This window comes from Notolepis coatsorum (genome assembly GCF_963971535.1).
Source record: "Notolepis coatsorum genome assembly, chromosome: 17".
Taxonomy (NCBI): domain Eukaryota; kingdom Metazoa; phylum Chordata; class Actinopteri; order Aulopiformes; family Paralepididae; genus Notolepis; species Notolepis coatsorum.
Genome location: NC_140181.1, coordinates 53,750,593 through 53,763,350, shown reverse-complemented (window position 1 = coordinate 53,763,350; position 12,758 = coordinate 53,750,593). Strand labels below are relative to the sequence as shown.

The window sequence follows — 12,758 nt, the reverse complement described above, 5'->3', positions numbered from 1 at the left end:
CACAACCAGAAACACACTCCTACACAGAGCTGCCTCTACACACCTGTACGTCACACAGCCTAAAACACACTCCTACACAGAGCTGCCTCTACACCTGTACATCACACAACCTGAAACACACTCCTACACAGAGCTGCCTCTACACCTGTACATCACACAACCTGAAACACACTCCTACACAGAGCTGCCTCTACACCTGTACATCACACAACCTGAAACACACTCCTACACAGAGCTGCCTGTACGTCACACAGCCTGAAACACACTCCTACACAGATCTGCTTCTACACCTGTACGCCACACAGCCTGAAACACTCCTGAAAAACACTCCTACACACAGATAAGATAAGATAAGATGATACTTTATTAACCCCCTTGGGGAAATGCAGGTGTCATAGCAGCACAGGGGAGGGGAGGTACAGGCAGGGTAATAGAGGTGACAATAAAATATAGAGAATAAAAAGAACAAGATAAGCCATGAATGAAAAAGTAGAAATAAAGGTGAGGGTCTGGTCAGCTATAGGGCAGGTGAGACATATCAAAGTCAGCTTTATTGTCACTTTTCATAATGTGCAAGACATACAGAGAAATTAAATTGCGTTTCCCCCTTCCCACGGTGTATATAAATATTATGGTTGTCAAAGTTAACGTGTCATTTACATGTTAATGCACAATTCTGTTAACGCCACTATGGACCCTGGACTGGCTTCCTCCGACACATGTGTAGCCAATCCCCATTTCTTTTCACCTGGCAGCGCGGACTCTCACTGGGGGAGTGTAACATGTGGAGGACACTACCTCCCCCAGGATCCGACCTCGCTGTGCAGGCGCCCCGACCGATCTGTAGGAGTCGCTGTTTTACAACGACCAGGACCCACCCTTGCCGTGTTTTCCCACCCTCTAAGGCTGCGGTTACATTATAGCGAAAACGATTTTGTTTCATTTAGCTTTTCAGAACGCTGTGTATTGGCAGGCAAGTTAGACGTTGTTTGTCTCATGAGCACCGAGTGATGTATATACATGTAGTACAATGCCAAAGCAGTAGGTGGCGATGTAGTTCAAACATGAAGGCCATTTTCAACCAATCGGAAGAACAGAACGCATCACTACACATCCTGCTCAGTCAAAACAGAAATCCGCCATCTTTAAATACCTCACGTGAGCCATTTAGCAACATAGCATTTATTTTTCAGCAAGAAACAAAGTGCAATAAAAGTGCAATAAACAAAAAAGGATACATTCACTGTTTTGTTGCCTCATTTGTTGATGAAACAAAACCAACATCAACACAATTTACCACCAAGAGCGGAGAGTTTAGTCCCACAAAAAGATCTCTGGTGTTGTTAGCTACATGCTAATGTGATTGGCATATCCCATTTATATAGTTAGCATTTAGGCTATCGTACATTAACGTAGTAACGTTAGTAGAATAAATGGATGAAAACGTTATTTAACAGATTGCAGAATGGGTACAATACAATACGGCTCAATACAAACAATTGTTAAGGGGATGCAGACTGTTGTAGTTTGGAATGATCTAATTAATTATGGCGAAATTAAAAGCAAGTACAAAATCTATTTCTGACGGTGTCTGGGAGGATGGAGTCAAATGGTTATCCATCTGCTCCGTTATAAAGCACATGAATAAGCAATCTGAGGAGGACGCAGCTGATATCCTGTATAGCCTCCCCATATGGCCGGTTGGTGTCGGGAGACAGCAAATTATATTAATTATAGATATTGCAAGTGACTCCCAGAAATAGTTCTGATGTTTGGACTAATGGACGGAGTCGAGGTCCAGCCAGGGGAGAATTTGGCGTCGGTGTCTACTGCGCATGGGCGTTGGGCATGAAGGGCTCCGGATCTGGATCGCGCAAATTACATGGCACTGTAATTTGTCCTCATGATGAGTTCTCAAAACGAAAACCCCCTTTGAGCGTTGCCGCTAGGAAAACGCGGTTTCTTGCCAAAACGGCGTTTCCCCTTTAACTTGGACATGCAAAACGAAATAATTCGAAAATGAAACGTTGTAAGTGTAACCATGGCCTAACACTGCCAATTGTGTTAGTATGGATGGTCGGCCAACCCAGAAGCACCACAGCTGGATTCGATCCCACTGTCTCTGTGGTGGTGGGCAGACGCTTAGACCGCTGCGCCACCCGGCCGCCCCCAGAGTCTAACAGTTCTAACAGTTCTCAAGCTGTTGGTCAGGTCAGTCCCTGCCCACGGTTGTGGAGCCTGATGGCTACTAGCACAAAGGACTGACAAAGGCAATATATATACTCTATGCCTGTACATCAGCATGAAGTGAAATTATTGAATTTCTTCCAACAAACTTTTGGTTCTTATTAATAAAACAGACTAAAATAGATAGGGGGAACAATTAATATACGATTATTTATTCAATGTTCAATGTTAAGGGAAGATAATACGAGTACAAGAAAGACAAAACCACAAGGAAAACAGCAGGGGATAAGAACAAGTGTCAAAGTTTGAGATGTGGACATCAATGAGGTTGAGGCCTTTTCATTAGAGAGGGAGAAAGGAATAGGACTCACAGTCCACTGGCATTGCCCAGGCTAAGTCCAGAGACATTCCCAGCGATGGACACGGAGCGCCGCTGTCCGAGCAGTAAGAGAGACTCCAGGCAGCGGGCGAACTCTGAATGGTACTCTGTGTTTATCTAAACCAGACATCAGAGACACAAAGGACAAATATTACAGGTAGAAATGTACAAAAAGAAATTGGTTATTTGCCCTAAAATAAACAGAAAGACATTTCTGTAGTTCTGTGAAAGTATAAACAATGCAATGTGATGATGACATCATCTAATTGCAGTGCCTGAGATGGTTGGAAAATCTTTAAAGATAAAAAAGGTACCTTGCTACTCTGAGCAGGCCGCAGTCTGTGTGGCAATTTAACTATCTTCTTTAGTCGTTCCATCAGTTGCTAGGTGGCAGATAAATTAGTCAAACCTTTACACACAGTGATTGATTGACACTTTCAATAGTGGTGATCAAGTAGACATTTGGGGACATTTTCATACTTACATAACCCATGTCAAGAAATTCAAATTTATTGGCTGAATTTAAAAAAGCAGAACACGTAACCAGGTGAACCTAGAAAGAAGAAGGAGAACAGTCAGATACTAGACTATTGATGACATTAGTTGGAGAGTCATAGATACTAGAACATTATGATAATAGAGGACATTACCTGGGGAGTTATAAAGACTAGGACATTAGGACTAGAGGACATTACCTACAGAGGACATTAGGACTAGATGGCATTACCTGGAGAGTCATAAAGACTAGGACATTGCAGTAGGACTAGAGGACATTACCTGCAGATGACATTAGGACTAGAGGACATTACTTGCAGAGAACATTAGGACTAGAGGACATTACTTGCAGAGAACATTAGGACTAGAGGACATTACTTGCAGAGAACATTAGGACTAGAGGACATTACTTGCAGAGAACATTAAGACTAGAGGACATTACCTGCAGAGGACATTAGGACTAGAGGACATTACCTGCAGAGGACATTAGGAATAGAGGACATTACCTGCAGAGAATATTAGGAATAAAGGACATTACCTGCAGAGAACATTAGGAATAGAGGACATTACTTGCAGAGAACATTAGGACTAGAGGACATTACTTGCAGAGAACATTAGGACTAGAGGACATTACTTGCAGAGAACATTAGGACTAGAGGACATTACCTGCAGAGGACATTAGGACTAGAGGACATTACCTGCAGAGGACATTAGGAATAGAGGACATTACCTGCAGAGACTATTAGGAATAAAGGACATTACCTGCAGAGAACATTAGGAATAGAGGACATTACCTGCAGAGGACATTAGGACTAGAGGACATTACCTGCAGAGGACATTAGAAATAGAGGACATTAGGACTAGAGGACATTACCTGCAGAGGACATTAGGACTAGAGGACATTACCTGCAGAGGACATTAGGAATAGAGGACATTACCTGCAGAGGACATTAGGAATAGAGGACATTACCTGCAGAGGACATTAGGAATAGAGGACATTACCTGCAGAGGACATTAGGAATAGAGGACTTTAGGATGAGAGGACATTACCTGCAGAGGACATTAGGATGAGAGGACATTAGGATGAGAGGACATTAGGATGAGATGACATTACCTGCAGAGGACATTAGGAATAGAGGACATTAGGATGAGAGGACATTACCTGGTGACAGTGGCATGCACATATAGGGAAGAAGGTGGCTTGAGCCCCAAAATTAAAAGATTTCTTAATTTGTTTTGGTCAAATATGAACACTGGGTGTTGGTGGGTTAAGTGCCCTTATTGTAGCTTGAGCCCCTGCCCCTAACATTGTCTGTGCAATTTAAGACATTACCTGGAGAGTTATAAAGACTAGGATATTACCTGGAGAGTTATAAAGACCAGGACATTACCTGGAGAGTTATAAAGACTGGGACATTACCTGGAGAGTTATAAAGACTGGGACATTACCTGGAGAGTTATAAAGACTGGGACATTACCCGGAGAGTTATAAAGACTAGGACATTACCTGGAGAGTTATAAAGACTAGGATATTACCTGGAGAGTTATAAAGACCAGGACATTACCTGGAGAGTTATAAAGACTGGGACATTACCTGGAGAGTTATAAAGACTGGGACATTACCTGGAGAGTTATAAAGACTGGGACATTACCTGGAGAGTTATAAAGACCAGGACATTACCTGGAGAGTTATAAAGACTGGGACATTACCTGGAGAGTTATAAAGACTGGGACATTACCTGGAGAGTTATAAAGACTGGGACATTACCTGGAGAGTTATAAAGACCTGGACATTACCTGGAGAGTTATAAAGACTAGGATATTACCTGGAGAGTTATAAAGACCAGGACATTACCTGGAGAGTTATAAAGACTGGGACATTACCTGGAGAGTTATAAAGACTGGGACATTACCTGGAGAGTTATAAAGACTGGGACATTACCTGGAGAGTTATAAAGACTAGACCATTACCTGGAGAATTATAAAGACTAGGATATTACCTGGAGAGTTATAAAGACTAGGACATTACCCGGAGAGTTATAAAGACTAGGACATTACCTGGAGAATTATAAAGACTAGGATATTACCTGGAGAGTTATAAAGACTAGGATATTACCTGGAGAGTTATAAAGACTAGACCATTACCTGGAGAATTATAAAGACTAGGATATTACCTGGAGAGTTATAAAGACTAGGACATTACCTGGAGAGTTATAAAGACGAGGACATTACCTGGAGAGTTATAAAGACTAGGATATTACCTGGAGAGTTATAAAGACCAGGATATTACCTGGAGAGTTATAAAGACTAGGACATTACCTGGAGAATTATAAAGACCAGGATATTACCTGGAGAGTTATAAAGACCAGGATATTACCTGGAGAGTTATAAAGACTAGGACATTACCTGGAGAGTTATAAAGACTAGGACATTACCTGGAGAGTTATAAAGACTAGACCATTACCTGGATAATTATAAAGACTAGGATATTACCTGGAGAGTTATAAAGAATAGGACATTATCTGGAGAGTTATAAAGAATAGGACATTATCTGGAGAGTTATAAAGGACATTACCTGGAGAGTGGGCAGCAGCGCAGGACAGCTGTTCTTTAAAGGCTCTCTCTTTCTCTTCATGCTGACTGTGGAGCGACAGGCAGGCATGATATAAGACCTGGCTGTAGGTACATTCACTTTCAAATATAATAATAATAATAATAATAATAATAATAATAATAATAATAATAATAATAATAATAATAATAATAATAATAATAATAATAATAATAATAATAATAATAATAATAATAATAATAATAATAATAATAATAATAATAATAATAATAATAATAATAATAATAATAATAATAATAATAATAATAATAATTAATAATAATAATAATAATAATAATAATAATAATAATAATAATAATAATAATAATAATAATAATAATATAATACATTTAAATTCAGAATTTATCAATGACATAATATATCTTATGATATATCACAATATAACACAAGCATAAGGCATTTAGAGCATGTGTGTATTTGTGTGTGTGCCTGACTGTACCTGCATGTTTGTATGTATGTATGTATGTATGTATGTATGTATGTATGTATGTATGTATATATGTATACATGTATGTATGTATGTATGTATGTATGTATGTATGTATGTATGTATGTATGTATGTGTGTGTTTTTTTTATATGTGTGTTTGTGTATGCGCATGCGTGTGTTTTTAGGTGTGTGTGTGTGTGTGTGTGTGTGTGTGTGTGTGTGTGTGTGTGTGCGTGTGTGTGTGTGTGTGTGTTAGTGTGTGTGTGTGTGTGTGTGTGTGTGTGTGTGTGTGTGTGTGTGTGTGTGTGTGTGTGTGTGTGTGTGTGTGTGTGTGTGTGTGTGTGTGTTGGAGCAGGCACAATATCAATGTGATAGTGTGTAACACAATACATACAAGAAGCCAATACAGTAGAAGCCATTCGGATGTTCAGTACTGATATCTGACCCCAGAAAAGACAGCCTGACATTAGATGGAATTGATTGAAACTTATAGTGTAGCGAGGGCGGCGTGAAAGCAGTAAGCACTCTGGCTACAAAAATGTCATTAGAGTGAATGGGAGCCTCAAACAGGTCAACTTGTTGTCTCTCCTCTCCAAATAGGTTAATGTTGTTGAGTTGAGGCTTATTTGTCAGCAAATGAAGAGTAATAGAGTAATGCTAGGCTTTCCGTCGCTAGCTGGTAATGCAGATCAGTGTTCTACTAGCCAGCAAGCTCCAAATGTGACTTCAGAAAACAAGTTTGGTTGGGTTCGGACAACTAAACCCCAAATCCAGGTCCTTAGATACATGGGTTTTAGATCAGTCCCACCTCTGAGCCGCCTTCAGTAGGATCCTCTTTCGCTCAGCCAGCTTTTCCTTCAAAAGCAAAAGGAACAGAAGACACAACTTTTTAGTTTCCACTGACATCATTTCAGTGAGGTTTGAAAAGAAACTAAATGTTCTGCTGCATCATCATCATCATCATCATCATTGTCTTCGTCAAAATAGCAACTCCTTCCCCTATCCCCAGATTCCCCACTCAACTCCAACCCACACATCAGACAAAAGACAAAAAGCAGTAATACCAAGAGGGGCCTTTTGAGGGCGCTGTTTGGCGGCATTACAGATTGGTGATAGTCCTACTTGATCTCACCTGCATGTTGCTGAAGAGGGTGCTGATAGCAGTCTCCTCTTCCTCCACGTTGGCCCTCACCTCTCCAATCATGGCCCTGAGCAGGATGATGGCCTCCCTGGCTGATGTCTGGAGCTCCTTAACAGCCTGCACAGTGACAGTGTTAAAGGCCCAATCCCTGATCCAAATGTAAACAAATGGGTAGCCCCACCAACAACAGTTTACATACATAATAATAATAATAATAATAATAATAATAATAATAATAATAATAATAATAATAATAATAATAATAATAATAATAATAATAATAATAATAATAATAATAATAATAATAATAATAATAATAATAATAATAATAATAATAATAATAATAATAATAATAATAATAATAATAATAATAATAATAATAATAATAATAATAATAATACATAAAAACTACAGGAATAGTGACCTAATGACGTTTTCATTATCTAGTTGATTGAGCTCTTTATACACAGACTAACAGTAGACAGATAAAATATGAGTTTAAAGTTAAACTGTATTTGTTGTATTATGGGCCTGGGCCCTATTCCCAGTACCTGGTTCAACTAATTCGATCAAAAGTTCCATTATCCAGATTCAATTAACCCGATGTTTGAATCCGGGCTTTCCCTGTTCCTTGAACACTGATTCTCGTTAATTCGAACCAGACTTGATACTCAGGATAATTGCGCGCGGCCGCCTCAGTTGAAAAGACAGCAGGTGTTGATCGCAGAAATCCTGATTTTCTAATGGCATTGATTGATTGATTGATTTAAAACTTTATTAACAAGATTGCAGAATGGGTACAATACAGTACGGCTGAATAGCCTCGCCGACTATAGGCTAATTTTAAATCCCTCATTACCCCAATCAATCAGATTATATTTCTTTAAATGTGCCTGCTGGCAGTAGGCTTAATGGAATGAATAATCAAATGAGATCTTGCTAGCGAAAATAATTACTTCAACTCTTTCAGAATAAGGATAAAAACAAGCCCAAATAGTATATCTAATTGATACGAATTATATTATGAGGATATCTGTACTGTATGTGCTTAGGTATTATGTACTATATAATATTATACATGGTTCCTAAAGAGAGGCTTGGAGGGAGGCTTGCAGTTTCACTATTAATCAGGTTTTAATCTGTTTCGGACATAATCCATACATGCATTGAATTGATTAACCTTTGGTTTATACCAGTGACACCTCATGTTTATCATCAGATAACAGTGCTTGAAAAGATAAATGCATTTTCTCAAATTCATTCATCAAAAACGTCAAAGGCTCATTCAATTGATCAAGTCACGTCACGTCATCAAATCCATCAAACAGCGCATCTCCTCATATATTTTAAACCCAGTTACAATATCACAATAACGTGTGACACTGTCACAGTGACAGTGATACAATTAAACGTTCATATCCACAATCCACGCATAGACGCTATGCTCAAACAATCCGGGCGCTCCGTTAAGCAAATACACAGCGAAGAATATTAAACTAATCAGAGCCAAACGCCCGATTCATTAAAAATATCCCCGCGGGATTCACATGATCCGTTTAGTCCGTTATTAAAATAACTGTGTGTGTCGCGAGCGCCGTATCCGTATAAATATGACGTGCATTATATAGGACAAAGTAAATTCATAGGCTGAATATGATTTATTATCAGCATTTTAGGTCTATTATTTTACATTTCAAAAGCCCCCTCTAGAAAAACGAAGCACAAAAACATTATTCAGAATGGTATAATGGGATCTAGACTGTGAGAATTATTTCAGGAAGCGAGCTGGGATTTCTTTGCAAGGGCGTGGCCATGCAGGTTATCGAGCTAACTGAACTAAACCTTGCCCTCGACCAGGTTCAAACTTTCTGATCTGTTACCATGGCGATTTAGACAATCCGACGTCGGGGAACGGAAAGGTCTGGCTTAAGTCAAGCTATGCTGAAAATTATCCGGCTAACTCAGTTAGCCAGGTATGAGGAACAGGGCCTGTAGGTTTGTTTACCTTGGTAATGTTTGTATAGATGTATATTTTGATTTATGATGAGGTACGAAAGTTACAAACATCTTATTTTCCATCTAGAAATCAAACTCTTTCAGAATATGTGAATATAATCCTGATTTATATGGTTAAAAATCCCAGATTGAGGCTTTAAAGGTGCACTATGCAGCTTTGGGAGATAAATGTGAAATGTATGCACACACACACATATCTCACTAACTAAAAGGCAGAGGTGGATGAAACTTGCTATATAGGCTGACAGCAGGTCGGGAATGTGACCTCTGGAATATTTTCCAGATTGGTCAGCGACAAGTATTTTATTGGAATTAATAAGCGTGGCCCCCTCATGCTTGGAATCTGTTTGTAACATGTTTCCTATGCTTCCTATCACCCTTCCTATGCTTCCTAGCATCCTCCCTATGCTTCCTATCACCCTTCCTATGCTTCCTAGCATCCTCCCTTTGCTTCCTATCACCCTTCGCTGGTGACATCAGGTGACCTGATCTGCAATGCTAAGCTAGTTTTGGCTAGCGATTATCTAGCTGGCTAGCTTAAAATTCTAAATCCCCTGCCTTATCAGAGAGAGAAATGTATTTTAGAAAACTTTGTCCATGGGACCACATCTGCATGAACCACAGACTATAAGCCTCTCTCTCTCTCTCTCTCTCTCTCTCTCTCTCTCTCTCTCTCTCTCTCTCTCTCTCTCTCTCTCTCTCTCTCTCTCTCTCTCTCTCTCTCTCTCTCTCTCTCTCTCTCTCTCTCTCTCTCTCTCTCTCTCTCTCTCTCTCTCTCTCTCTCTCTCTCTCTCTCTCTCTCTCTCTCTCTCTCTCTCTCTCTCGGCAGGATAAGGATCAGGTGTGCTGTTGGGTCAGGCTCCCAGCTCATCTCATCAATTTCTCTGCCATAAAGCTCCAGTCCACTTCGTTGCCAGTTCGAATATCTGTCTCAGTGAGCAGCTACCAGCCTTTTAACCTCTGTCTCAGTGAGCAGCTATCCTTTTAACCTCTGTCTCAGTGAGCAGCTACCAGCCTTTTAACCTCTGTCTCAGTGAGCAGCTACCAGCCTTTTAACCTCTGTCTCAGTGAGCAGCTACCAGCCTTTTTCAGTATTTCAGTCCCGTCTGTATTTACTGAAATTCTGCATTGCCTTTTTGCATTTTTGCTCTGTGTTTTTGCTTTCATGTTTGAGCGTGAAAAGCTCTACCCCTGCTCACCCTGGACCCCTGCCGCAGCCTGCTCTACCCCTGCTCACCCTGGACCCCTGCCACAGCCTGCTCTACCCCTGAACCTGGACCCCTGCCACAGCCTGCTCTACCCCTGAACCTGGACCCCTGCCGCAGCCTGCTCTACCCCTGAACCTGGACCCCTGCTCACCCCAGTCCTCAATAAATACACCCAGCATGGGGTTTTCTCTGCACTCCTTGTTCTACTGTTTTCTGCATCTGGGTCTCTGGTCTGGCACCTTAACACCTACAGCTGCAGCAAAAACTAGAGACCCGGGAGCAGCCGAAAAATACGTCACCCGTGAGAGGTCTATTGAAAGATTCTGAGCAGTAATATAAAAAGCACACTCACTATGACGGCCTGGTCCAGTTTTTCACAACCCTGCATATATGCTGTTTCAATATCAATGCAGTGTGCTCGGTTTTCCCTGCAGATAAAAGAGGCACATACAGTTTAAAACATGATCCCATTGAATATACAGTGACTATACAGTGCATAGGGCTAGCTTAAGTAAATTTTCTGAAAGTCAACTTTAGTGTACTTTTTATGTATTCAGAAAGTATACAAAAATTGTGTTAAATTGAAACCACTTTGTACTTAATAGTTGTACTTAAAATGTGCTTAGATATATTTCATCAAAATGTTAGTTTTGCTTACCAAAATAGTACACTTTTAATATGTTTGGTAAGCATATTACACATGACTATCATACAAAACATGTGCTCTGAATTAGTACAATAAGTACCAAAAATACATTGCAAGTATACTCTCAGAAAAGTACATTTGCATATAAATGTATTTTTTCCCCACAATGTTTTCTAGTCACATTTTTCTGTTTACATCCCGTTTAGAACATGTACTATAAACACAGTCCAGGATTTGAAATATTAACAACACAACTAACATACATCCCCATTCACACAAATACACATACATTCAACCTGCAAATTAAAGTGTTTATAAAAGAATATATATATATATATATATATATATATATATATATATATATATATATATATATATATATATATATATATATATATATATATATATATATAATATATATAATATATATATATTATATAAGAGTAAAAGATGATCTTATAATTTTCTTTTAAGTAATGCCCATACTTCCATTTTTCATGATAGACATATGAGTCATTCTACAGAAACGCACACTTTTGAAATAGCAACATGTCTTAAAATGTATTAAATTTTCCTACATTTAAACTTAAGTTACAATATTGGTTAACCCTTTGACTTTATGAATCCACATAAATGAGAGCTTAATGATTTAAATTTTTTTTTTTACTTTGACTTAAAGAATGCTTGTGCCATCTTTTTGTCACTGGTGTTACCTCATACCTTTAACAATATTAAAAGCTTTTTAGAAATGTTTTTTTCACAATCTATTCTGCACATAAATTCAGAGACACAGTAGGATAATGATAATGCAAAAAATTTGGAGATTATGTATTTATTTATTTTAATCAGGTTTGTGAAAAATTTTATTGTGTGATGTTTGATTATTAACACCATCATATCTTTGCTATAATAATAACAATATTTGAAGGACAGTCATACAAATTTAATGATAGTATCCTTAACATCCCAACTCTTGAATGAAGCAAAGGTTAATTGATATAAAATCATTTACAAGTCAAATGTGACACTTTTGATTTCATATGACCGAAAAAAAACACAGTAACACCAGTGACACAATAAAACACCAGTGACACAAAGAACACTAAAGATTGTTTTATTCAATATTAATTACTTATTTGAGATAGAAAATGGTGAATTTAGTACAAAACCAAAGATGATAACTGACATTAAGTCAAATAACTTTAACAACAGTTAAAAACACATTTGAACTACTTGAACTATTTGAACATTTGAACTACACATTTGAAACCACTCAAATGTCCATCTTAACATGCAAGGCAACACATGTGGGCCCTTATAGGACGATTTGACCACCGGCACTTTGACGACCACTAGTGGCTCGGGTGTGCATATTTTGTAATACAATATATATATATATATATCGAATTGAAGGCTTATTTGTTGCCTGTCCATAGCCCTTTCACATGACAAAATCCGTTCAGCGGTTCTCGAGTTACATGCCGGTATTTGAGGCTTGTGCAAAGTACACGGTATTGCACAAAATACCACTCCCGACTCTTGGGGCTCTAGTTCCGTCAATCATTTGGCGATCTCGAAAATGATTATGGAGGGTTGTAGCCAATGAGTGTGGCTTTCAAATGATA

The 12,758-nt window shown here is 38.8% G+C and overlaps 1 protein-coding gene across 1 annotated transcript in view; it reads right to left on the bottom strand.

The window, feature by feature from the left end:
* Positions 1–12,758, bottom strand: part of LOC311244046 (RING finger protein 207-like) — a gene marked incomplete at both ends in the record, with an annotated part of 62,310 nt that overhangs the window by 11,801 nt on the left and 37,751 nt on the right. The window contains 8 exon segments of the mRNA XM_084333456.1: positions 2,559–2,683; positions 2,881–2,949; positions 3,051–3,119; positions 5,637–5,658; positions 5,660–5,701; positions 6,931–6,977; positions 7,255–7,380; positions 10,840–10,915. Coding sequence (XP_084189582.1) covers positions 2,559–2,683; positions 2,881–2,949; positions 3,051–3,119; positions 5,637–5,658; positions 5,660–5,701; positions 6,931–6,977; positions 7,255–7,380; positions 10,840–10,915 — 576 coding nt within the window.